The sequence below is a fragment of the Canis lupus genome, chromosome 20, assembly GCF_011100685.1.
Source record: "Canis lupus familiaris isolate Mischka breed German Shepherd chromosome 20, alternate assembly UU_Cfam_GSD_1.0, whole genome shotgun sequence".
In the NCBI taxonomy this organism is placed as follows: Eukaryota; Metazoa; Chordata; class Mammalia; order Carnivora; family Canidae; genus Canis; species Canis lupus.
The window spans coordinates 49329703-49357234 of NC_049241.1; the positions used below are offsets into that span (position 1 = coordinate 49329703).

Genomic DNA, 27532 nt, shown 5'->3' on the forward strand with positions numbered 1-27532 from the left:
CACTGGGTATGGAAATTGTGGGGATCAAGGGGTATTTTGTTGGCTCAAAACTGCTCTACTGAAGTGACAGTGGTTGTCTTTCCTGCCTCTTCATTCCCAGGGAAACAGCCTGATCATTTGGACCTGAGATAGTCTCCTGTCCTTGATATTATTTTTTTAAAGATGGATTTATTTATTGAGGAGGAGGAGCAGAGAGAGAGGGAGAGAGAGAATCTCAAGACTTCCCATGGTGCGCAGAGCCCAGTGTAGGGCTCCATCTCAGGACCCTGAGATCATGACCTGAGCTGAAATCTAGAGTCAGATACTTAACCAGCTGAGCCACACAGGCGTCCCTGTCCCTGATGTTATTTAAACAATCCACTCCCAGGGACCTCAGGATTATGTGCATGCGTTATGTCACCAATGCTTAGTAAGTACCTATTGTATGCCAGGTGCCGTTCTGGGCACTGGGGAGGTGACGTTTTTGGGAGCAAGGACAATCCACAAATAAGCAAATGTATAAATCGACAAGATGATTCAGAAAACAAAGCATGCCGGGAAGAGAATGCATGTCTGACAGTGCTGGAGGAAGGGGCTAGTCCTTTGGGTTGGGTGGGCTGGAAAGGCTTCTCTGAGCAGGGCACAGTGGAGCTGAAGGCTGAGTGAGGAGGAGGAATCAACCACACTGAGATCAAGGGGACACTGGGCTCCAGGCAGAGACTCAGAGAACAGAAACAACTAGCACATTATAATCCTGAACTTTACCTTTTGGTGTACCAATTTCTCCATCAGACATAACCGGAGACATTCTTTTTCCCCACCTGCCTCATGAGATCCATAGAAGGATTAGAAAGTGGCATTTGAGAAAGACCTGAAGGAGGTGAAGGAGCAAACCAAGGAGATATCAGGGTGTACCAGCCAGGAAAACTATGTGATGCTGCAGTAACAAGCATCCCCCAAAGTCTCTGTGACATTAACAACAAACCTCTTTTCTTGCTCACACTACAAACCAGTGCAGATTGGCAGTGGGGGAGACGGGGCTGTGCTCACCATAGTCACTTGGGATCCAGCTAATAGAGCAGCTAGGACATTGCCACTTGCTGTTCCAAGAGGCAAGAGAGCCCTGAGGGTCCCACATTGACAGTTCAGTGCTCTGGTCCAAAAGTGGTGCAGCTGTCTCTACTCAATTCTTACTGGCCAGCACGATCATGTGGCCCTCAGCCAACCATGGGGGGCACCAGGATGGGGCCATCCCACCATATCACCAGAAATGTTTAGTGACAGCACTAATAAGAAATAGTGTTCCGAACTCTTTGAGCCTTTGGAAAAAAGACAGGGCTTTCACGAGCATGTCCTTTTCAGTATTACTGATCATGACAGGTGAGCAAATTTCCATCCTCCTTCATTTCCCCAGACACAGACTTGTGCACACACACCCGCCCTTTACCTGAACAGCCAAAGGAAGTCAGACCCAGGAGGGGACGTGTGAGCTCCTCACATTCTCTGCTGTCAGAATACCCATGGCAGCTCCAGCCATTCTTCTGGGGAAACAGTTTCCATTTTGCTCCCAAGCAGACCCCAGGGGAAGCCCACCTCTTAATCAAAAACTGCACCCACCCCTCTGCCCGCTTCTCCATGAGTTGGCTCCAGAACATGGAATTGAATGATTCAGGACAGATTGGAAGGAGAACAAGATCTCCCTCAGTCCCAGGGAGAAAAGTAGACAAAGGGAGGTGAGGGAGGTAAGTGAGGATGTGGGCCATGTGGGGAACTTGGACCCACCTCTCATTTAGTCATTCTACATTTATTGAGCACTGCTTTGCATGCCTGGCATTGTGCTAGGGAATATAGCAGTGAACAACAACAAAAAAGCACAGTGCCCTTGCTCCCTGTGGAACCGACCTTCCAGCTAGGGAGATGGACAGTGAGCAGGAGAAATAGGTAAAGTGTAGAGAGGGGGAAGTGCTAAGTGAAAAGATGGAGCAGGAAATGGGATTAGAAATGAAGGACCATCAAGGAAGACCTCCCAGGCATGCCTGGATGGCCCAGTGGTTGAGCGTCTGTCTTTGGCTCAGATCCTGATCCCAGGGTCCTGGGATCAAGTCCCACATCAGGCTCCCCGCAGGGAGCCTACATTTCCCTCTGCCTATGTCTCTGCCTCTCTCTGTATCTCATGAATAAATAAATAAAATCTTTTTTAAAAAAAGAAAGGAAAACCTCCCAGGGAAGGTGGCATTTGAGCAAAGACCTGAAGGAGAATAAAGGGGGAGCCGTGTAGGAATCTGGGGGAAAAACCTTCTAGGCAGTGGGAGCAGCAAGGTCAAAGATCCTGAGGTGGGACTGTGCCTGATGCTTCTGAGGAGCTGAAAGGAGCCCATGTGACTGGAGCATAGTTATCCGGGGCAGAGTGACAGGGGCATTGGGGGGTGGGGTACCTCTGCCATTTAGTAGCTCAGGGACTATATTTGCTTTCTATGGCTGTCATCACATAGAAGCTAGAAGTCTGAGACTAAGATGTCAGCAGAGCTGTACTCCCTCTGAGAGTCTGGGTAGAATCCTTCCTCACCTCTTCCTGGCTTCTGCTGGTAGCAGAGTATTTTCCTCTTTAAAAGGACACCAGTCATATTGTATGAGGGTCCTCCCCATCACAACCTCACCTTAACTTGATGGCAACTACAGGGACCCCATTTCCAAGTAAAGTCACATTCCTAGGTACTGGGGTTATGACTTCACAACATCTTTTGAGGGGGTCACAGTGCAACCCAGAACAGTCATTGAGCATGGAACCTTACCTCTCTTTACCCTCCCAGGAGGATGGGAAGGATTATATGGCACCTTTTGGGGTACGTAAGAGAATTAACTGAGCTCAGGTAGGGTGAGTGCCTGGCACTGGGCATGTCTGGCATTATGTTGGGCAACGTGTCATGGGCCAGAGGGTCCTAAGCCTGTTGGGGAGCTGGGGTGTGGGCAGAGTCTGAGATGGAAGGGCCTCTCCTGTTTCTCCCTGTTCCATCCTGCCTCTCTCCCTGCACCCACTGCTCTGTCCCCATCCCAAACCTGTTTCCCGAGATGGCCTAGACTTTTTCTCGTGTTGGCTGGTGCAGGCTTTCTCTCCCTGGACTATATTTAGCCTAAGAAATAGGCATGAGAATCCTCAGCTGCTGCAGCACTGGAAAAGAAAAGCACAAAGCCAGTCCTGCCTTCTGTCCAGCCCTGTTCTGCTGATTCCATTCTTTCTTCCAGAACCTTCTAGAAGCAGAGCATCAGAACCTTGGGTGTTTGTTGGAAGAACATGAGCTAGGAGCCCTGACATGTTAATTGTCCCCAGAACCTGTCTGTGTCCAGGATGAAAGTTGACTTTGTTCATTTGCTGTTTTCCTTTTTTTTTTTTAATTGTGGAAAATTTACACAACATAAACTTTACCATCTTGACCATTTTTAAGTGTCCAGTTCTGTGGCATTAAGTACATTCTCATTGCTGTGCAGCCATCTTCACCACCCATCTCCAGAACTCATTAGGTCTTACATGCTGAGACTGTCCCCTCTGAACACTGACCCCCTGCCCCTCTCCTAGCCCCTGTGCCCACCATCTACTTCTTGTCTTTGTGACTGACTCCTGTAGGGACCTCACAGAAGTAGGGTCATAAAGCATTTGTCTTTTTTTTTTTTTAAGAACTTATGTCTCTTTTGAAAGAGAGAATGCACAAGAGAGCACAAGTGGGGTGATGGCAGGCAGAGGGAGAGGAGCAGAGGAAGAGGGAGAGCAGGCTCCCCACTGAGCAGGGAGCCTGACACAGGGCTCAATCCCAGGACCCTGAGGGGATTGACCTGAGCCAAAGACAGATGCGTCACCAACTGAGCCACCCAGGTATTCCCAGTATTTGTCTTTTTATGACTGGCTTATTTCACTCAGCATAGAGTCCTCAAGAGTCATGCATGTTGTACCAGGAGTTACTTGCCTTCCGTCTTAAGGTAAAGTTGACCCCCCCCCAAAAAAAAGTTTAAAAATTGAAGTAAAGGAGCTTGATGGATTTTCACAAACTGGACACACTCGTGTGACCAGCACCCAGATCAGGAAACAGAACCTTCTCACCCCTGGAAGCCCCCATGTGCCCCTTCCCCAAAGGGTACCCCATCAGGACTTCAATCATGATTGACTAGTTTGCCTGCTTTTGCATTTTGTACAAATGGAATCTCATGTATATGTTCTTCCCTGTCTGGTTCCCTTTGCTTGACACTAACTCTGTGAGGTTTTGCATGACAAGTGGCAGTCATTCATTACATGGTATTCCATTGATTTATCCTCTCTCAATGTTGAGGATTCAGTCATTTCCAATTTAGGGCTATTACAGTGTATGCACCACTGTGAACCATCTTGTGCATACACAGGTTCCTGTTCCTGTGGGACAGCTCTCCAGGACTCAGGAGTGGAATTTTTCTGGGTGGTAGTACAGGTATATGACTAATTTTAGTAGAAGTTCCCAAATCCTCTTCCAAGGGGTTGTACCATGTGTTAAGGATTAAATTGTGTCCTCCCATCCCCAAATCATACACATAAGTCCTAACGCCCAGTACCTGAAAAATGTGACCTTAATCGGAAATGGGATCATTGTGGAAAGTGAGGTCGTCACAGTGGGCCCTAACCCAATATGACTGACATCCTTAAAAGGGGGGAAGGAATTTGGACAGAGAAACAGACATGTACACAGCAGAATGTCATGAGAAGATGAAAGTGGAGACCAGGCTCATGCCTCTACAAGCCAAGGAACCTCCAAAGATTGTCAATGAACCCCCAGACACCAGTGGAGAGGTATGGGACAGATTTCTGTCTCAGAGGCTCCAGAGGGAACCAGCTGTGGACACTCTGATCATGAACCTCTGATCATGGCCTCCAAGAACTATGGAAACATTAAATTTGTGTTGTTCTAAGGCCCCATGTTGTGATTCTTTGTTATACCAGGTGCAGAACACTCATACACTGTGTTACTCCCCCACAGGCAGCATGTAGGTGTTCTAGCTACTCCACAGACCCCCCAACACATGGTAGTATCAGTCTATCAGCATCATATGTGCTTCTAAAGGTGAGCTTTTAAAGCCACGCTGGGGTGAGGGGGCTCACGTTCTGCAGATGCCCCAGAGCTGAGGAGCCACCATAAGGCTCCCTCTGCTCCAGCTGCTGACTCCAGGGCTTCCCCAATGTAGAGGTGAAGTCCATGGGCTCTGGGCCCCCACTCCCTGGTTCCAATCCCATATTTGCCACCAACTGGCACTGTGACCTTGGACTGACACTTGTCTTTCTGGGCTTCAGTTTCTCCAGTTGTAAAATGGGCATAAAGGGATAAAATAGGGTCATCAAGAGGATTAAATGAGTAAGGTAACATAGCTAATGTACGTAGAACATCTGGCACGAGTAAGTACTCCATAAGCACTCGTTTTTATATTTCTCTCTTTCTTTCTCTCTTTCTTCTTGATTTTCATCCCTTCTTCTTACTTCTTTCCTGGCACAGAGTTCTGCTCTCCCAGAGGGGAATATTTGACTTGTGGACATCTCCCCTGCCCCTTGAAAACTGAGCCGGACATTTCTGGATATCTTTTTTTTTTTTTTTTTTTTGGTTCATCTTGAGGCTGCAGAGTACAGAGGAGGGAGACATCTGAGGAAAAGGCTCACACCCCTGCCATCTGCCTTGGTGATTTAACCTGACAGTCAGACCCTACCTTCATGTACCTCCTCTAAGGGAGGAGTATGACTATGTTGGGGAGAAGGAAGGAACCAGGGGATCATTTCTACATTTTGAATAGGCTTTTTTTCCCCTTCTTTTTACCTGGAGTTTGGTCTGGAATATTCTCTTGAGTTTCATCCTGGTTCCTGGGTCCTGTAAGGGCTATATCTGTCCTTCTAATGGTACCTCTGAGGTTTTCCCCACTAATTGATCCTGTGTTTCATTTCCCTGTCTGGGCTCCCAGAGCTCTAGGACACTATGGGACAAGGACGTTTGAAGGCAGAGCTCCCCCTTCTCCCACCTGTCAGATCATTCCTAAATCCCATAAACACTCACCTGCTTTCCCTCCTCACCTCCCGCAGAGCAACGATGCCTCAGGGAACACTTGGAACTGGTTGTACTTCATCCCCCTCATCATCATTGGCTCCTTTTTTATGCTGAACCTCGTGCTGGGTGTGCTGTCAGGGTAAGTCTCTGCTACCCTCCCCATCCCACTCCCCTTCACCATCTTCTGACCATAAAGAGGCCATCAAACCTTTGTTTTTATTCTCCAGGCAGTGAATAGGCCTTCCTTTGTCTCGGGTTAGCCAGAAAGTTATTAGCAAATCAGGTACAGGTGCAGAAGTTGTGCACTGCTGAGAGCACCCAGTGCAAGGACTCATGGTGGACCTCAACTCATAACAACAGTGCACCCCTGGCATTGAGGAACCTCTACCCCAGGAAAGAGGAGCTTCTTTCCAATGCAGGCCTCTCATTCAAGTCTTTCCCAACCCACAGCCTACCACACAAGAACCTTCTATAGAGCTTTACTTTCTATAATTTACATTTTTTTAAAAAACTAAAAGATTGGGTTCCCCCTTCCCCTATTTTCCAAATATACTGTATATTTCAGTATACAATCAAACATGCATTTTTGTGGCACACGTTATCCCTTACCCCCAAGATTGGGTGTGGGTATGAAGGGCTTAATCATAAATAGGTTTTATTTTTCTTGTCACAAAAAGTCTGGGGACTGGAATAGTGACTCCACGGTGCCATCAGGGACCCCAGTTCCTTCTAGCTTTTTACTCTGATGACCTTACCAGGCAGAGGCTTTCAGTGGATGCCTCGTGGTTTTAAGATGGCTACCTCACGCTCACAAGGAGCCACTGCACATCCCAAACACAAAGAGGAGGGAGGGAAACGGGAAAGGGAAGGGCATATACCAGGGAAAGGAGGCTGCTGCAGAAATCTTCAGCTTATGTCTCATTGGCCTAACTTAAAGAGGGATGAAAATATCCTTCACTCAGGAGTGCAGAGAATTAGAATGGTCTACGCAGCCAGCGGCAGTTGGCATGGCATGGTCTTGTGGCTTTACTTTTTTCCTCTAGCTGGGTGTAGCTGTTGGATAAGGTGGGAAGTTGGCAGAAATACCCCCAACCTTTCTGGTGTTCTGATCTCCCAGGAGACCTGATTCCTTGTGTTAAAGTCCACTGCCTGCCCTCCAGGTATTTCTGGACACACACACACACACCCAGATACACACACACGCATGCACGCACGCATGCACACAGTCCCTAAAATGTCTACAACAGCCAGACCTGGCTCTTTCCTGCTTCTGCAGGGAGTTTGCCAAAGAAAGGGAGCGGGTGGAGAACCGGCGGGCTTTTCTGAAGCTCAGGCGGCAGCAGCAGATCGAACGAGAACTCAATGGGTACATGGAGTGGATCTCAAAAGCAGGTGAGGCCCTTTGGTCTTGAGACCTGGGAACCATGATCCCAGGCCTCGGAGCACACAGAGTCCTGCATGCAGCTTGTGGGTGGGTGAGGTGAGGGCTCTGATCAAGGGAGAAAGAGGACCTGGCCGGGTGGCCCTGCTTTGAAGCAGCAGGAATCTGGATCAGGGTAGGGAAACTTTTGGGGTGACACCAGGATAGGATGTCACACAATGGCTGAGGAACTTTGGTTTGCATCCCAGCCCTGCCACCTTCTAGCAGCGAAGCTTACTTCCCTGAGTTGTAGTTTCCTTGCTAAACGGAGATGATAGCATCTATCTTGCAGGGCTGCGGGTATGCAGTAAGATCACCCAAGCTAAGCCACTGAGAAAGAGCAATGCCCGACACACAGTAGGCACATGTTTATTGGTTCAACCATTCAGTAGATGCTTATGGAGCACCCATTGTGTGTCATGCAATGTTATAGGCACTGAGGAGATGGCAGTGAACAAAAGACCAGATCCTCATCTCAGGGCTCCAATGTTCTAGTAAGAGAGACAGGAAACAAGTACATATAATGTTGAGTACTCCCCAGTGCTGAAAAGAAAAATGAAGCAGGGTCCGGAGTGGAAAGCAGTTGGAGGAGGTGGGGGTGGTCAGAGAGGGTCTCTCTAAGGAGGTGACATCAGAGCAGATCCAAGAAACCTTGTGGATATCTGGCAAAGGGGGCTCTGGAGCAGAGGGAATAGCAAGTGCAAAGGCCCTGAGGTGGGAGTGGCATGAGTCATGAAGCAGAGCAAGGAAGCCAGTGTAGCTGGAGCAGAATATGTGCAGGGTTAAGTGGGAAGAAGCAAGGACCAGAAGAAGACAGGAGCCGAATCAGGCAAGGCCTTACAGGTCATGGTAAGGAGGCTGGGTTTTATTTTGAGGGAGATGGAAGTAGTGTTGGCTCTTACACTGTTGCTCAAGTGAGGCTGGGAGTCAGGAAGAACAGAGCAGCACATTTCTGGCTGGTTGAGCTGCCCCAATAAGCAAGAGGAGAGTGAAGAGGGCTGGGCCGACCCTTCTCAATCCTGATCCAAGGGAACCCAGCCCAGGAGAGGTGTGCAGACGCTGGAGCTTAACTATGTGCTCTTCCTCCTCAGAAGAGGTGATCCTCGCCGAGGATGAAACCGACGGGGAGCAGAGGCATCCCTTTGATGGTAACTGCTCTGAACCTGGCTCAAGGGTAGATCCCAGGGGAGACTGCAGCAGCTGGTGCTGGGAGAACAGACTGTTTGGTTCTAAGGGGCCTCCAGGGGATGGATGTTCAGAGCCCAGGTGACAACAAGAACAAACACGAGATCAGGCCAGGGTCAGGAAGATATAGGCACGGTGCCAATTTGCTTCTTTGGGGGACTTCAGGACCTCAGCGCAGGCTTTACATCATTTTCTGACCTGCCCTTTCTGCTTTAATCATGTGCTTCAGTCTTCCTCATCCATAAAATGGGCATGACAGTAATAATACCTACCTCACTGGATGGTTGATGGGGATTGCATTAATGCTCGCAGATAGAAAGTCTACAACAATGCCTGGCTCAGGGTCAACACCCTCTGTGTTCACTAAATAAGTCAATAACCAAGAGTCCAGCTCACTATTCAGGACAGTTGTCTCACCTGGTAGAGGTTTGGCTAGACAGAGCAGACTTTGGATTGAAAAATACTGAGATTGAGAAGGAAGTAAAGGAGCTGAGGCTTTATCTCAGTAGGTTACAAATCAGATTTTACTATTTTGGGGGAGCGGAAGAGATGACCCAAGGGGGTATCTAAATCATTTTGTTGAAAATGTGTGCCTGAACTCGCTGTCCCCTGGAGAGCTCGTGGGGGGAGGAGTAGAACCTAAATATTGAGGGAAGGCGTCAACAGTCCCAGCCTGCCTAGCAAGTGGGCTAAAGGTCAAGGGTAGGCTGCTTTCATAGGCATCACTGTATGTCCAGTCCCAGGCACCCCAGAGGGGAAAGGGTGACTGGGAGCCCAGACTTAGAGACCAAACAGGACTCAATTCTCATCTTTACTCCTGTGACAAAGTCACGTAACCTCCCTGAGCCTCGATCTCCATGTCTGCCAAATGGACGTACTCAACTTCCCACCAAACCAGATCACCATGAGGGTCAACCCAACAATATTTAGCAAGTCCTGGCACCAAGGTATGGTTCCTGTCTCAAAAAGGGTAACGTCTTTTTCTCTTGCCATGTTTCCATTGTTGGAGCTCTGCGGAGAGCCACCATAAAGAAAAGCAAGACAGACCTGCTCAACCCCGAGGAGGCTGAGGATCAGCTGGCCGACATCGCCTCCGTGGGTGAGTCCCTCCTGCCACAGCCTGGCACCCAGCTCTCGCTGATCGTGCAACAGATGACAGCTGAAAGGTTTGGGACCCTCATTACCTGGATTTGGGTCCCTGCCCTGCCCCTGACCACCTGTGTGTCCTGGGGCAGATGGGAGTAACAGCAGTGCCCCTCTCCTAACCCCACTGTGAAAGCTTAAACTAAATAATCCGCTTTAAGCATTTAGAAGGGCGTCCAGCAGAGAACGAGCTCACAATCATGATATTAGGATTCATTAGTACTCATGGAGGGGCTGCTGTTGTGAACAAGGCAGGAACCAAATCCCTACCCATGTGGAGTTCGCAGTTGAGTGCAGGACACAGATGTTAAACAGATAATTACCGAAATAAGCCTGTTGTGATAAATGGCGCTGCAGAGGAGTCACCCTGGGTTTAGCCTGCTCTGGAAGAGTGGGGTGTGGTCAGGGAAGCCTTCTCAGAGGAGGTGACACTGGAGCTGAGAACTGAAGGATTGGTAGGAGTTCGCTATGGCAGTGAAAGTGGAGAGAACCATGTAGAAGGCTGTTGGTCTGTTGCTGTTGGTTATTGCAAAGGGCAGAGTTTGAGGGGCAGAGAACATTTACCCTCCCCCTGCTCACTCCTCCTGATTGAGACTGTGTTGCTCTTGACCTTCTCCCAGGAGAACATATAATTTTTTGAAAGGGGTATTTTAGACATTCCAGTAATGAAAATGGGAGTGCATCCTGGCCGGGGAAATAACGCATGCCTCTGAGGGGAGAAAGAATTTAAACTGTGTGGTTGGAGGAGGGAGGGGCAGAGGAGGGAGAGAGGGAGAAAGAGAGAGAAGGAAGGAAAAACTAAAGGCAGAGAAACAAGAAGGTGAGGGGGGGACCCTGGGGGGCTCAGTCACTAGAGCATGCATCTCTTGATGTCAGGGTTGTGGGTTTGAGCCCCACACTGGGTGCAAAGATGACTTAAAAATAAAATCTTCAGGGGCTCCTGGGTGGCTCAGTTTGTTGAGTGTCTAACTCTTGATTTCAGCTCAGGTCATGATCTCAGGGTCATGAGATCAAGCCCCATATCAAGTTCCATGCTGAGCATGGAGCCTACTTAAGATTCTCTCTCTCTCTCTGGGGAGCACCTGAGTGACTCAGTGGTTGAGCATCTGCCTTTAGCTCAGATCGTCATGATCCTGGGGTCCTGGGATTGAGTCCCACATCAGGATCCCTGCATGGAGCCTGCTTCTCCCTCTCCCTATGTCTCTGCGCCCCCCTCTCTCTTTATGAATAAATAAATAAAATCTCAAAAAATAGTTAAATAATTAGATCTTTTAAAAATATATTCTCTCTCCCCCTATTCCTGTCCCCCCCCAAAAAAAACAGAAGGAAAGGGAGAAGGGAATTTAACATATATACATGGTTCTAATGCACAGACATCAACTATTCTATACTTTGCTGTTTTTACTCCACTCTAGTTTTTGACCTGGATGCTAGGTTTCAAGATCATTCCCATCGCAGTCCCATTCTTCATAAGGGTGGCAACGCGGAGGTTTACTTGGCCATGGCTCTGTCATATGGAGTTGTTTCCAATTTTTGCCCCAACGAGGAGTACTGCTGTGAACATTGATGTACAATGACTCCCCCCACCCTTTGGGCGTGTTTCCTTGGGGATAATTACAGGATCAAAGATATTAACAGCTTTTCAACTCATTATTCACAGAGCCATTCTGAGTTTCCAAAGCACTGAACCCATTTATAAACCTGCCAAGTACTCATACGATCACAGATCCCCCACCCCGGCCACTGCCTATTTCCCATTTAATTTCTTTTCCTAGTGAAATAGGTCTGTAATGATACCTTAAAGCTTATTTTAATTTGCATTTTTAATTTCTAGCCAAAACACTCTTTTCCTTATAATGATGGACTAGTCCTATTTCAATTTGTGGATACATCTGTTTACCTCCTTCCAGCAAGTTCAAGAATGGGAGTCAGTGCTCTGTGTATCTGATCTGTTCTGTCTGGCCCATACATTTTCCCAATTATGTTGCTTCCATTTTAAAAAAATATCTTGTTATATTTTGATAGGCAAACATTTTCTGTTCATACTACATGTATTTACTACCAGGTGCTGAAAAAAATTGGCATACTTAAGTCAGGATGTCCTTTATGGATAAGATTAGGTGCCTGCTCTTAATTGACAGATTATTTTTTGTCAGTCACTCTAGAAAAGATGGCAGAGTGATAATACCCAGTATTGGCAAGGATGTCGGGAAATGAGCATTGTCATATGCTATTGGCAGGAGTGTAATTTGCAGTGTTTCCAATATATGGCGTGGTATTATTTAATTATAGATGTTTATATTGTTTGACCTAGCATTTCCACTTCAAAGACATTTCTTCCATGTGCACAAAAGGTCTATACCTCTTCTCAACAGCATTGTTTCTGGTGTTCAAAAAAGTGAAAACCAGGACCGTGTGGCTGGCTCAGTCAGTGGAGTGTGCAATTCTTGATCTCAGGATCATGAGTTTGAGCTCCATGTTGGGCGTTAGAGCTTACCTAAAATTAAAATATGTTTTAAAATAGTGAAAACAAGAAACAAGCCACGTGCCCGGAAATGGGGAGATGACCAAAGAAATTACAGTATTTGTACACATTGGACTGTGATGCAGCCAGGAAAAAGAACAGGGCTGCCACTGGCATGAAAAGATGTTTGAAATTGATTTCTTGGTGAAAAAAAGCAAGTTGCATAGCATTATAGAAAATGTATGATATGGTTTTAAGAACAATATTAAGGGGATGCCTAGATGGCTTGGTCAGTTAAACATCTGCCTTTGGCTCAGGTCATGAACTCAGGGTCCTGGGACTGAGCCCTGCCTGCATCAGACTCCCTGGTCAATGGGAAGTCTGCTTCTCCCTCTCCCTCTGCCCCTCCCCACCACTTGTGTACCCTCTCTCTCTCTCTCACTTGCTCTGCTCTCTCTCAAATAAGTAAGTAAAACCTTTTTAAAAAAAAAAAAAAGGACAATATTAAGTATAAGAGTAGCTTAAAAATCTGGAAATTGAAGACTTGCAAGGATTTTCACTTTCTATGTGACATTTTTCTAAAATGTACAAATTAGTGATAGGTATTACTTTTCAAATCAGAAAAGTAACTAGGTAAGTTTAAGTTAACTTAAAAGCAACAGAGACTATTTGTAAGGAATCTAATGGCTGTACGGGCAGGGAGGAATTTGGTAAGGAAAGCAGAGAAAGCTTCATGAAGGAGGCATTTTTAAACTGGACTTTATGCAGAATGGGGAGCGTAAATCTGTTTATGAGGCTGTCATAATACAATAGCACAGACTAGGGGGCTTAACAATAGAAATCTAAGTTTTCACCGTTCTGGAGGCTGACATTCCTAAATCTAAGGTATCGGCAGGGATGGTTGCTTCTGAGGCCTTCCTCCTAGGCTGGTAGCGGCTGTCTCCTCCCTGTGTCTTCATGTGGTCTTCCTTCTGGATGTATCTCTGTCCTAATCTCTTCCTATAAGAACCCCAGTCATATTGGATTAAGGCCCACCCATAGGACCTTAGTTTAATTACCTCTTTAAAGACCCTATCTCCAAACACACTCCCATTCTAAAGTCTGGGGATTAAAAGTCCAGCATATGAACTTGGGAGATGCAGTTTAGTCCATAATAGGGGGGCGATCCAAGAAGCCATGAGAGATACTCAGGGACAGTTTGTCTGTGGGACACCTCACTCTTGAATTTGTGGCTGACATAAGAAACCTTGTTCCTTGGAGAAGGCAGTTCAAGGCTGCCATTTGATAAGTGTGTGATAAGGGGAAGGACAAGAAGCCAGAGTAGGAAGAGGTCAGATTAAGAGCTGTGGCTGTCCCATGGCATTTCTGTTGACAAAGCAGGTGGCTTTCGTCTATCTAAATGGATCCCAAACACAAGCCAGTGACTTGGTCTCCTGGGACCAGTTTTGCTATACGCCAACCCACCAAAATCTAGCTCCTTTGCCTGGTAGCTCAAAAATGCACAGCGGTTTCCTAAACCACCGCAAAGGAGACCTCTGGAATTTCAGTTCTGACCAAGAAATAGCTTTACCTTTATTTCTGGAAATAATTCAAAATAAGGCAGGAGCCATGTGGCATTTGCCACAATTCCATACCACAGTGAGCAGAGTCTTGTGTGATGGGTCTCTTCTGCACTATCAAATCAGCTGATAAACACATTATAAAGCAGTCTCTTCTACAGTTGACAAACACTAATGCTGAAGTGTGGAACTTGAGTCGTTGATAGGAAATGTTGAGTCATGAATGGAAGCTGCCATCACAACACCAGTTTCTTAGGAAAATCAGATTCCATTTTAGATTATTTTAATGGTGCAAGCTCCCATGTGGGCTGTTGTAACAGAGTACCAACAAACAGTGTGGCTTAAAACAACAGAAATCTATTTTCTCACAGTTCTGGAGGCCAGAGGCCCAAACTAAAATCAAGGTATCAGCAGGGCCTTGCTGCCTCTGAAGGCTTCAGGGGAGAGTCCGTTCCCTGCCTCTTGAGGCTTCTGGGGGTGTTTGGTGAGCCTCGACTTCTGTGGGCATCACACCTATCTCTGCCTCTGTGGCCACATGGTCTTCCTGTGCACCTCTGTGGCCCTGCTCTTCTTATAAGGACCAGTCATGAGATTTAGAACCCATCCTAATCAAGTGTGACCTCACCTTAACTTGATTACATCCGCAAAGACCCTAATTCCACGTAAGGTCACGTTCATGAGGACCAGGCATTAGGACTTCAGCACATGTCTCTGAGGGACACAGTGCAACCCACCACTTAGGCAGGACCTGTTTCCATTTACAGAGATTTTTTTTATATATATATATATATATATTTTTTTATTGGTGTTCAATTTACTAACATACAGAATAACCCCCAGTGCCCGTCACCCATTCACTCCCACCCCCCGCCCTCCTCCCCTTCCAACACCCCTAGTTCGTTTCCCAGAGTTAGCAGTCTTTACTTAAGGACATGTAAATTGCCCCCAAAACCCCCAGATTAAACCTTGGTGGTGACAGACTACCATCCTCATGAGAGAACATTCTAGACTGCTACTGGCCACCTGAGGCTCTTGATGCCTTGAATATAGCTGGTGTGAACCAAGAAGTGCTTCATTCTAACACATCAGGTTTGGAAGTCCCAGTACCAAAAAAAAAAAAAAAAAAAAAAAGAGTGTAAAATAATCTCTTTAACATATTTCTATACTGATGCTATGTTAAAATGATAATGTTTTGGTCCTGTTGGGTTTCATAAAATCTCTTATTAAAATATTTTTAAGACCTAAAGGTTACCTGCAATTACCATTCCAGACTACAGAGAAAAATTCAAGATAAGAATGGACAGAAAAAGGGAGTGTGGGTTAAGGTGGAACGTGAAATACAACACAGATGACAGTACACAGCTAATAGGGGCCTAGTATGTAGAAGGTGTTCAGTTAACACTTACTCCCTTTCCCTTCCCCATGAATGCTGGGCTTGTTGTGGGATGTGTCTCCGGGCCAGTGATTAGGAAAGACTTGCTCCATAAGTGGCTACGTGAGCTGGCTCTTCATTGCAGTTGTTGGAGTTACAGTAGAAGATTATCATGGCCAATAATCATAATGTTCCAGCATCATGCTAAGGCGTATTTCTCCCCATTGCTCTGTGAGGTGAGAAGTGTGTGGCTGTCCCTAGTTTATAGATGGAGACACTGGAGCCAGCCCCAAGATGCAAGGAAACTTGCCTAAGGTCATTTGATGGTTGGTGAAGGAACTGGCTTTTGGGGGTGGCTCCAGGAGGAGTAGGGGTGAGGAGCCTCTTGCCTGGTGACTGAGCTCTACCCCAAACCTCTCTCTCTCCTCCTTCTCCTTGTGGAGCATCCTAACCTGACCTGAGGCCTTCAAAAGTCTCATTCCTGTCTGCAATGCCCTGTGGATGCCTGTGGGTCTGGGTACATCTTTACGAGCTGCAGAGACCAGGGCCAGAAATGCTCTAACTGGGAAGGGCCACGGGGAGCCACCCTGGAGTTCTCAGTGCCTGTGAGGTCGGGCAGGTGATGGACATGAGAGAGGGATCCAGCCACCAGGCCTGGCCAACTGCCACTGAGTGGGAACATGTTTAAAATTTTGTGAATAGGAAAAAAAAAAAAAATAAAAAAAAAAATAAATAAATAAAATTTTGTGAATAGGAAGGAAGTGGTGTCCTGCAAGATGTTTGTGGTGTCCCTTATCTGGCTGGTGGGATGGGGTTGATGCATGAGCTGGATGGATGAATGAGTGACTGCACAAATTAGCTAATGAGTGCATGAATCAATGAACAAGCTAGTGAATAGGTAAAAGAGTGAATGAGCCAAAGACCATAAACAAACAAATGAGTGCAACTGAAGATTTTCAGGAAGAGATCATTTAGAAGATAAAATCAGTCCATCCAAAACTGAGCTCTGACCCCCACCACACACAGACCTTTGGATGGCAGCTCTGTCCCAAAACCTTGGCTCCCCCCTCTCTCTCACACCCATACTTGATCCAGCAGCAGGGGTTTGCATCTCCTTTAAATAATATATCCCATGGGGCACCTGGGTAGCTCAGTGGTTGAGCATCTGCCTTTGGCTCAGGGTGTGATCCTGGGGACCCGGGATCAAGTCCCACATCGGGCTCCCTGCATGGAGCCTGCTTCTCCCTCTGCCTGTGTCTCTGCCTCTCTCATGAATGAATGAACAAAATCTTTGAAAATAAATAAATAAATAAATAAATAAATAAATAAATAAATAAATAAATCCCAAATCAGCATCATTGCTAGGCTGGACCAGTCATCTCCCTGTTCCTGCCCTGGCCTTCCACCGTCTATTCCCCCCACAGCTGCCACAGTATGCTTGTGAGCACCTGAGTCAGGTCCTATCCATCCCTCCTCTGTTCAAGCCTCCGTGGTCCCCTTCACATTTAGAGCAAAAGCAAAAAAAAAGCCCAGGTCTCCCCATAGCCCATAAAGCACTGCTTATTCCACACTGTCCCTTCCCTGTCCTTACCAACTCCTCTCCCTCTCAACCACTCCAGCCATACTGGTTTCCTGATGCCATTCCCTGAATATGCCAGGCAGGCATATTTCTGCCTCAGAACCTTAGCACTTACTATTAATTCTGCCTATAGTATTGAGGTGACTTATGTCAACACCTTCACCTTGACCACCTGATTTAATATGGCAGCCTGCCCCATGGTCCCTCCTGGGGCTCCCCATCCCCTTACACTATTTATTCTTTTTGCCAAAGTACTGTGCACCTTCTGTCACACTATTAATTTACTTTTTTTATTATATTTGCTGTCTCTCCCCAAATGGAGATTAAGCCCATAAAAGCAGGGCTCTGTCTGTTAACTAGTGAATCTTGAACATCTGGAATAGAGTCTGGCACGCAGTAGATGTTCTGCAAGTAAAAGTATATGCAGGTAGATTCCCTGGTGACTCATTCCTTGGTAAAGTGTCCATGGAAACTAGGGTCCTATTCACACCTCTTCCTGGAGGCCTGCCAAGCATGCACCATGCAGCTCTGCTACTTGCCTCTTTACCAAGGGTCCTGAGCTCCTTCCTCATCCCCCCTGTGGCATGACCCCCAGAATCATCAGATGTGGCCAAGAAAGGGGGACACAGAAAGTTGGTCCATCCGTGGAGAGCCATCTGCCTCCCCATTGACATCCAGAGCTCTCATTGGTTGTTTCCAAATGTCATTTTCACCTTCTCATAAGCTCCATCTCTGGAAAGCTAAGCCCTGGATCATGATGATTCCCTCGGGCCAGAGGGCTCGCCAGGGAAGCTAATGGATCCCCTGGCGAGAATCTGTGCCTGGGCCACATATCAGTTAATTTCCTCCAGAGGAACACCCTGACATTCTCCATCCTTTCCTTGGCAGGGTCTCCCTTCGCCCGAGCCAGCATTAAAAGTGCCAAGCTGGAAAACTCGACTTTTTTTCACAAAAAGGAGAGGAGGATGCGTTTCTACATCCGCCGCATGGTCAAAACTCAGGCCTTCTACTGGACTGTGCTCAGTCTGGTAGCCCTCAACACGCTGTGTGTTGCTATTGTTCACTACAACCAGCCCGAGTGGCTCTCCGACTTCCTCTGTGAGTACCACTGGCCCCTGCCCCCACTGGCTCCTTGATCCCTTCCTCACACCCTTCTCCCAATTCTCCCTCTCTGGTGGTATGCCTTTCTTCCTTGGCTCTTGTTGAATCTGCCCGTTCATGTGGGTGTGTCTGCAACTGCCACCACAGCAACAGAGCCCAACTTCTTTGGGCCTGGGGGCTGGAAGCTGGAATTCAGGTCACCAAATACTACTGTGATGCTTTTTAAAGAGAGAAGTATGAGGGCGTTGGAAAAGAAACATAAAGAGATAGAGACCACAGGACAGCCAGACTGAGACAGAAACGCCCATGTAATTAATAGGTGTATCTCTGAGGATGTTAAAATAAGTATTTTACAGTTGAGAGATGGGAATGCTTTAGGAACAAAGAGTGGCGCTTATGTTGTCCCCATTTTCTCTGCTTATTTCTGACACTCCCTGCTTTTCCCCTCTTCTTTCAAATCTCCTGCTTTTTATACCTTTCCTTTCTTGATATTTTTTACTTCCTTAAGTCTGGGATTCATTTCTAGAAGATCACCTCCAACAAGTGTGAGAACATCCTGCTCCCTCATTGGGTACCAGGACCCCCAAGGCTTTGCCCTTCTGGGCCTATTCCAGGATTCCAGGAGCTAGCATGAGATACTATCAAAATTGATGGCCAGGTGGGGAGGAGGAGCAGCAGTGAAAGGTGAGGAGGATTTAAAAAATAAAGAGCTCTGAGGAATCAACAAGAGTAGTGTCTGGGCAGTGACGAAAGCAAATCCATGCCCTGGCTTTGGCTTGTGGGCCCTGCAGGAGGATTTCCCTAAACCTTTTTGCCTGCTGGCTGCCCTCTACCTGCACGTACTAGTTTGTCTGACTTAGGTCTCTAGCTTTTTTCCCCTTCTGACCAGGTTCAGAACTGACCCAGACAGCCACTAGAGATAGTCGAGTCTTCAGCCTAGAGAGACCCAGAAGCCTGGTCCAGGTCATGGTTTCCTTGTAACCCTCATTGTTCTCAGTCACATTGGTTGACCCCTCAGGACACCCCCCAGGGGCCAGCTCTCCTTCTGAGAGCCCTAACCTAGTTCCAACCTTAGTAATTGTATTTGGTCCCCCTGGAGTCTTACAAATGAGGATTCTTTACTTTTTGTCTTAACCTCCTCTGTAGTCTATTTTTAATCTCCCATATTCTCCATACTAATCACTTTGCTTTGTCTGTCCTGGTTCAAGAACAGGGGGTTGGGACTTCCTGCCCCAGGCCTCTAAATCTGTAAAGGTCCTTTAATTATTCCCAGTTGAGAAAACTGAGACACAGAAAGGTTAAGTAACTTGCCCAGGGTCACACAGCTAGTAAGTGACAAAGCCAGTATTTGAACCTAGAATCCAAGCTATGTCTGATGCCCAATCCCTTCCCTGGTTACCAGGTGGCCTGGATTCTCAGTGACCCTGGACAAGTCACTACCATCATCCATCAATCAAAAGCATCTTCATTAAAAAAAAGAAAGAAAACATCTTCATTTATAAAGCACCCTTTTATTTTATTTGCCACTAAGAAATAAAGTAGTGCTGCCATCTTAAACTGGGATATGGCAATTTTAAGATACACCCCCCCAATCCACAGATGTCAAACTGAACAAAAAATGTTTGTCTTGGAATCAGCGAAGTGTGGCCGCTTCTCGTGGTCTCGAACTTCTCATCTGGAAATTGGAGTCGATGGCCCTGAAAGTTCTTCCAGACCCACAAGTGCTACAGATAATTCTCTCAGCTCTTGTGCATTGTCAGCTATCAGGTTTCCATGGTAACTGGGAAGCAAGCATCTCAGAAACTCTTGAGTTCTCCCAGAGTTGTTTCTGGTGGTTCTTAGAATACCCCAGATGTTATAGACAGTTTTCCCCTCATTGATATTTTGGCCTGGCAATCCTGGAGGCCCTGGTTTCCTTCAGATACTAGGAGCTCCCTGGAGTCCAAAAACCTAAGAGGAAGTTTTGGTCAGGAATGAGTGTGAAGGACCTTGATGGTTCAGACCATCTCTTAAAAGAACAATATAATAAATGCCCTTGACTTTCAGACAAAATTACCTATGTGACCAAAGTTGGAAGTTCTTGGAAGTTTGGGTCTTCTGTCTTCCTATCTGTATGTTTTCTCCCCCTTAGAAGCCCTCCTTACCCTCATTCCCATCCACTGGGTGAGAATCCATGCCCTTCCTGATGACTCATCTTCCTACCCCACCAAGAAAGCTCTCTCAGAAAAAGGTCCTGAAATTAGCCATGTCTTTGCTGGATCAAACAAATTACCCATAGGTTACCTCTCCCCAAGGCATTTACACCATTAGGCTTTATCTTGTTCAAGACCTTTTAGACATCAGCAAGACAGAATTTTGCCAGGGGACCTCAGATAGGTTTTCCAAGTTGGAAGAAAAGCTGTACCTTGAATTGGCTGCCCCTGAATCTCCAGCTAAGTCCCTGACCCAAGGATTACTAAAAGGACACCATTATGATTTCTATTTCTATTTTTCCTTTAAAGCCCAAGCATATAAAAGTAGATTAATCATAGTTCTTAGATTATGACACACTGACATCCTGGGGCCATTGTTATTTTGTCAGTTAGCCATTTAGTTTGTTAGTTCATTAGTTTTAGAAACATGGTAAACACCCAGGGACCCACCAGCCAGCACAAAATCTGGGTCCTTGGCCACAACCTGCATCTAGCCCTTCTCGTTGAATCAGGACAAAAACTACAAGGTGGAGAGCCATGGAGCTTTAACCTTACTCCTTTTTAAGATTGGCCAGGGGTCGGTGGTGGGTTGGAGAGTGGGGGACAATTGTTGTTCCTCCCCTTTAACAAAGGAGAAACTGAGGCCTGCAGAAATGAAGCCTTGCATAATCTTTGGCCAAGGCCATCAACAGCTATCCTCTCTGCATCCCAGATCAGAGCAGGACAGGATTGCTATTAATAAGAAAGTCCATGAAACCACTCCCACCCCACAAACTTAACCTCCTCTTTATTTCTCCCCTCTCCCTTCCAGACTATGCAGAATTCATTTTCTTAGGACTCTTTATGTCCGAAATGTTTATAAAAATGTACGGGCTTGGGACGCGGCCTTACTTCCACTCTTCCTTCAACTGCTTTGACTGTGGGGTAAGTGCTCTGGTTGGTAAACAGTTCATTTCTCCAGCTCTTGCCTAGAATGGCTGATGCCTGGGAACATCCGAAAGGGAACAGTAGGGTCACCCCTGGATGTGAGAGCCTCCACTGAGTGCAGAATCCCAAATTTTGGATGAGGATACAGAAGTCCCAAGACTTTTAGCCACTGCCAGTCGGAGGGAAATGTGCAGACCCTCTTTCGCACGGGGGATTTGGCCATTCACACTAGGGCTTCATGCAAGAGCAGCTCACAAGAATGCCCTGAGTGGCCTTGTTTGTAATAGTCCCAAACCAAATGACCCAACATCCCTTTGCAGTAGAATGGATAAATAAGTTGTGACATAGCCATATAATGGAATTCTCCACAGCAATGAGAGGGAACCAGCAACAGCCACACCCAACAGCCGGATAAATCCCACCTGCATGATATTGCACAAAAGGAGGCAAACACTGACAAAAAAATCAGTCCGTACGGCACGTTTTGCTGGTGGAAATTCAAATAGATCTAAACTCTGTTGGTTAGGGATGATGCTTGATAACTTTGAAAAGGCAAGGACCTGGAAAACATTATGCTAAGTGAAAGAAGCTAGACCCAAAAGGTCACATACTGCATAATTCCATTTATAGGAAATGTCCAGAACAGGCAAATCCATAGAGACCGGAAGCAGATCAGTGGTTGCCAGGGGCTGGGGTGGGGGTGCCGGGGAGTGACTCCTCATTGGGTCAGGCTCTCTTTTGGGAGTGATGAAATTGTTTGGGAAGTGAAGAGAGGTGAGGGTCACACAACTCTGTGAGTGTGCTAAATGCCACTGAGTTGTGTACTTCAAATGGTTAATTTTGTCTTAGGTGAATTTCATGTCAGTTTTTTTTAACGCAAGGAAATGGTTATTACAAAATTCAGGATGGTGGTTATATCTAGGGGTCCCTCGAGGCTTCCAGGGTGTTGACATGTCCTATTTCTTGACAGCGGTGGCAGTTACATGGATATTCACTTTGCAGTTATGCATTTCAGGAATTCTTTGCTCTGCCTGAGCTGCTAATCAATTTTAAGAAAGGGATGAGGAGGGACGCCTGAGTGGCTCAGCAATTGAGCACCAGCCTTTGGCTAAGGGCATGATCCCGGAGTCCTGAGATCAAGTCCCGCACTGGACTCCTTGCCTGGAGCGTGCTTCTCCCTCTGCCTGTGTCTCTGCCTCTCTCTCCTTCTGACTCTCATGAATAAATAAATAAAATCTTAAAAAAAAGAAAGAAAGAAAGAAAGAAAGAAAGAAAGAAAGAAAGAAAGAAAGAAAGAAAGAAAGAAAAGGATGAGGAAAGTCTGAGACCATCACCCATCACCCTGCTTCCATTTGGGGGCAGCTTGGTGGGGTTCTTGCAACTTTTGGGGCCAAGGCATGTTTTCAAGGTCCCTGGACACAAGCCCAGGTTCTGTGTTCTAGGTTATCATTGGGAGCATCTTCGAGGTCATCTGGGCCGTCATAAAACCCGGCACATCCTTTGGAATCAGCGTGTTACGAGCCCTCAGGTTATTGCGTATTTTCAAAGTCACAAAGTAAGTCTTTGGAGTCCCCTGGCATCCCAGCAGGGGGCAGGGAAAGGGACCAGGGTGAGGCCACCTCCAGGATGCTGGGAAGTGGGCTCAGCTGGCCCGGCCTCTGTCGGCAGGTACTGGGCATCTCTCAGGAACCTGGTCGTCTCTCTTCTCAACTCCATGAAGTCTATCATCAGCCTGTTGTTCCTCCTTTTCCTGTTCATCGTTGTCTTCGCCCTTTTGGGAATGCAACTCTTCGGCGGCCAGTAAGTGCTCAGCAGATTCCCCAGACTTCTGCTTCCCTGGGGTCAGGTGCCCTCAGACCCAGGCCTGATCCATCCAGAGACCCAGGCTCACCTCCGTCTCGCAGACTGCCCTCCTCACGAACCCCCCAGATGCCCAGGGCACTCACCCAGATGCTCAGGGCCCTGGGTACAGTCAGGGTGTCCTTCTAGGGAAGAGATAGGAAATAGAGATGATGGAGATATTGCCCTGGAAAGATTCTAGGGAATAGAGATGATGGAGATGTTGCCCTGGAGACAGGATGCTGAGCCAAACCCTCAGAGCACCCTGGGCAGGGCCAGTGTGACATGCCTGTGTCCTCCCCACAGGTTTAACTTTGATGAAGGGACTCCTCCTACCAACTTCGACACTTTTCCAGCAGCAATAATGACGGTGTTTCAGGTATGGTCTTCACCCGGCCCCAGAGGTGGACACCTCTTAGCATCCAAGATAAAAGCACCCGCTCAGTGTATGGGGGACGCCTCTTAGCATCTTAGATAAAAAAGCACCCGCTCAGTGTATGGGGGTAGGGGGGCCCTGGTGAGGGGACCAGGGTGAGGCCACCTCCAGGACGCTGGGAAGTGGGCTTAGCTGGCCTGGCCTGACTGCCCCTCCCCCTGGGGGGCTTCCTTGAATCCCTCTTTCTCTACTTTACCTTACCCTCCTGTTTTAAAATATAGGTTTTATCATTATTCAGATTTGGTGAGGCCAACAGATCAGTAGATAACTGCCATTGGGAGCTGTTATAAGATAGTTTATTGTACTTGCAGATTCCAAGAGAGGGAGTACAGGGCTCACCACACAGGGCCATACGAGGGAAGCAGCTGGGTGGGTCAGGAGGCAGAGGGAGGGGGGACGTGAGCACAAGCCTTTAACTGTGGTTTCTGCAGAAAGGATTGGAGAGGAAGGGTAAACAGATTTAGAATTGGCTCGTTTGAATGATTTCAGTGAGCTCTGGGCATAGGGGCCGTCTCAGGTTGGCTGGTCCCTGCCCTGGAGTCACTGGGGCAGGGGGTTGTTGGCTCTGAGTGTAAGAGCCCAGCCCAGATAGAGGAAGTGGTTTGGGAGTGTGGGCTCTGTATTGGTTGATTTGCATTTGACAAGCGTGCTTACTCCCCAGCAAGTTGTGTTTACTCTGTAGGAAGTAGGTAGCCCTGACTCCCTCTTGGGTCAGCAAGGATCTCCCCACCACCACCACCAAATGTCAAAGCATCAGAATCCAGGAAATAAAAGACATGATTCCTACACGCACCCTCCCCAGGTTGGCAGGCACCCCGATCCCACATTCTAAAGCAAATAGACCCTGGGTGGTCTTCCTAAACCAGCCCTTGCACCTATGTGGACATATGCCCTGAGGTTTGGGACTGACCTAGCTGTGACCACCAGAGCCTTTCTCGTGGGTTCTGTCTCTTTGGGGTGAGGGGAACAAGAGAGTGTATGGAAAATGTGACTTCACTCCCTCCCCCTCCTGGGAGGGTAATTTCTCAATGAGACCCCTAGACCAGGGTTGGAAAGGGAAACCATCCATGAAGTTTCAGCCCCCACATACATGATTGCCAAGAGTTGTAATCACCAGCCATGTATCTTCATCACAGGGGGTTTTGTCCAAGAGGGATTCTATCCCCCAAGGACGATTGGAAGTTCTAAAAACATTACTGGTGGCCACAGCTCTGGGGGAGGCGTGCTATAGGCATCTGGTGGGTGGGGGCCAGGGCTGCTGCTCAACCCCCCACAGTGCACAGGACGGCCCCACCAGAGAGAATGACCTGGCCCCAAATGTCAGCAGTGTTGAGGCTGAGAAACCTGCATTAACAGATTGACATTTTTTGGAGTTATTTCACATTTACTTTATCCTTGTGAAAATATTACAAAGGAGGGAAGCTGGATTTTTTTTTCAGTGAGCACGCCTGTCCCCTCAGTCCATCCCATAAGCATCAGGGCAACTTGCATTTGCCAGCACCTGCATCCCTGTGCCTGACAGGCTCTCCGATCACTAGCTCCCACCCTGCCTCCAGGCACAGCCGTCCAGAAGGACTAGTGATTATGTGGCTTAAGCAGCAGAGCTCTGGAGGGCCCACAGGGCTGGTTCCTGGGAAGGACTCTCTTCCTGGTTTACAGATGGCCACCTCCTCACATGGCACAGAGAGAGACAGACAGACCCAAGTTCTCTGCTGTCTTTTCTTAGAAAGAAAAGCACTGATCCCATCTTGAGAGACCCACCAACGCGTGACCTCATCTAACCCATCCCCAAACACTGTCACATGGGGGTTCAGAGCTTCAATGAATTTAGGGGGCACAGCTTCATGTATAGCAAATCCCCTTATCACATCAGGGAAGACAGAGTTACAGAAAGATTTGTGACTCCCCCAGGGTCACCTTTTCCTAGAAGCCAGGCTGAGAATCCCTCTGTGCAGGGATGTCCCTTCCCACTCACAAACGGGCAAGACCCCCCCACCCGCCGCCCCAGAGACCAGGGCCCAGAAGAGCCACTGCGGGCAGGTTCCAGCTCTACAGCTGCGTCTCCACGGGGCCCGTGGCTGAGAGGGGTTGGCTGTGTGTTTCTCCGTCCCCTTTCAGATCCTGACGGGTGAAGACTGGAACGAGGTCATGTATGACGGTATCAAGTCTCAGGGGGGCGTGCAGGGCGGCATGGTGTTCTCCATCTACTTCATCGTGCTGACCCTCTTCGGGAACTGTATCCTCCGTGGGGAGGGTGGGGGGGCAGGCCTGGGTGGCCGGTGGAGCAGACTGGGGAGGGGGCGGGGGGCACAAGGGAGGATCCAGGAAGCCCCGGGAGCCAGGGTCCGAGTGGCTGTGCTTTCCCTGACTCCAGCGCCTGCAGACACCCTCCTGAACGTGTTCTTAGCCATCGCGGTGGATAATTTGGCCAACGCCCAGGAGCTCACCAAGGTGGGGTTGGTGGGAGAATGTTTCTCCCTGCGGCAAAGTTACCACCTGCCGGTGGCAGATCAGGACCAGGCTGGGTGTGGAGGGTGGGGGCAAGGTCTGGATGCCCCGGGCCCAGGAGGAGGCAGCTCCTCCCCCCGAAACAGACTGTCCCTGACCACAGCGGATTCCACGGCCGAGGAGGTGGGAGGGGGTGAGGCAGCGGGGCTGCCACACGAAACAGATGCCAGACTCCACTGGAGTGCCCATCTATAGGGAGTGGACAGCATCAAGGGACCTCCAAGGAGTGGTACAGCCCCCAGGCTAGCAGGCATTGTCACCATCCTAGAGCTGAAAGGATGGAGACAGATGGAGATTAACCCGTGCAGGGTCTCGAGGCTCAAGGCGCGGCCCCATCAGCTTGGGAGCTGGCCGGACTTCACCTCCAAGGGGCAGCAGTAGAGAATGAGATGATGCTCATGGGTGACAGGCCTTGCTGCCATCTCCCTTTTGCAGAAGGGGAAATTGAGGCTCAGAAAGGCAAAGTCACTGGTCCCAGATGGTATGATAATAGCAGCTACTATTTATAGCCTCTCCCGGTGCACCTTAGGCACTCAACACGGTTTTTGCTATACAGTAAGTGCTCAATAAAGGGAGCCTAGGGCTAGTTACTAGGTACAACTTGGCCCTAGGGCTTTCATTGGACAGAGCTGGTAAAAGGAAGGGAACCCAGGCCTGGCAAACTCCAGAACCCGAGTTCTTTACCCACTCACCCTGCGCCCTGCTGGTTTTCACTAGAGCCCCAGCTGAGCAGGAAAAGATACAAAGTAACAACCACAGCAGAAGAGACAGCACTTACTGTTCTCTCCCATTTCACAGGTGGGAAAGCTGAGGTCCAGAGAGGTTAAGTGACCTTGCCACATAGCTAGGGGCTAAAAGGGCAGAGATGTGAGCCCCTCAAAAGAGCAAAAGTGAGAGAAGAGCAGAGGAAGTCAGGAGAGAATTTGGGAGAGGGGGCTGAGAACCATCCATGGGAGGAGAAGTTATCACTCGTGTCAGTGATGTTGAATTACCCAGGCAAAATTTACAGTCAGATGCCCCTTAGAGCAGCCTTGGACTCCCTGGGACTCGGGTCGGGCTCAGCCAGGCACAGAGGAGGTAGCATTGCTTTTAGTAACACGGCTCACCCGCCCTGGGATAGCCCATAAGCAGGGCCGCTGAGAATGGTCATGCTGGTTGTGCACTGCGCAAAGGAAGCCGGGCACCTTTTTTGCAATTTGACAGGGGGGTATTGGAAAACCGCCCCATTGCATTAAGAGAACATGTGCAGAGTCTTCCTGTCGGCCCAGGAGGGCCACGCCTAGGGCATCCCTCTGCTTCTCGGCCCCATCTCCAGAGCCTCAAGGTGTCGAACTGAACTGAGCGGACGCTGCCAAACCTTCCATCTGCTGGCCCTGGCAGGAGGGAGAGAGAGTTTCCCGGGGCCCCACTCCGACTGGGGAGAAATGGAAGTCTCTGCTACCCCAAACACACGGCCCCAGGCCTGGTCACTGTGGAGCAGGCTGGCTCCAGGGGCTGATCCAACTGTGTGCTCATCCAAGATCCAGGAGCCCATCCTCAGAGGCTGTCACAGGGCAGAGGGTGCACCAGGAGGGGTGGGAGTAGCGGAGGGAGAGAGGCAGGATCATCTGCGAAGGATGGACATCCTCCTGCAGACCCAGATTATTTCCTTCATTTATTCTACAAGTATTTCTTAGGCATTTCATATGAGGCAGGGACCCTGCTAAACCCCTGGTGTGTTTTCATCTCCTTCAATCTTCACAGAAAGCAAGGAAGTAAGTTCTCTGAGCCCCACTTCACAG

At 48.2% G+C, this 27532-nt stretch overlaps 1 protein-coding gene across 6 annotated transcripts in view; it reads left to right on the forward strand.

Moving 5' to 3' along the window:
* The window catches only part of CACNA1A (calcium voltage-gated channel subunit alpha1 A), a 215310-nt gene that overhangs the window by 109983 nt on the left and 77795 nt on the right, over positions 1-27532 (forward strand). For 4 of the 6 annotated variants that reach the window (XM_038567087.1, XM_038567089.1, XM_038567090.1 and 1 more), the window contains exons 7-17: positions 6062-6165; positions 7303-7418; positions 8538-8594; positions 9638-9730; positions 17637-17846; positions 20853-20965; positions 22411-22523; positions 22637-22768; positions 23114-23186; positions 25362-25479; positions 25627-25694. In XM_038567087.1, coding sequence (XP_038423015.1) covers positions 6062-6165; positions 7303-7418; positions 8538-8594; positions 9638-9730; positions 17637-17846; positions 20853-20965; positions 22411-22523; positions 22637-22768; positions 23114-23186; positions 25362-25479; positions 25627-25694 — 1197 coding nt within the window. The remainder of the gene's footprint in view (positions 1-6061; positions 6166-7302; positions 7419-8537; positions 8595-9637; positions 9731-17636; positions 17847-20852; positions 20966-22410; positions 22524-22636; positions 22769-23113; positions 23187-25361; positions 25480-25626; positions 25695-27532) is intronic. The other 2 variants (XM_038567088.1, XM_038567091.1) reach the window with 1 other exon arrangement.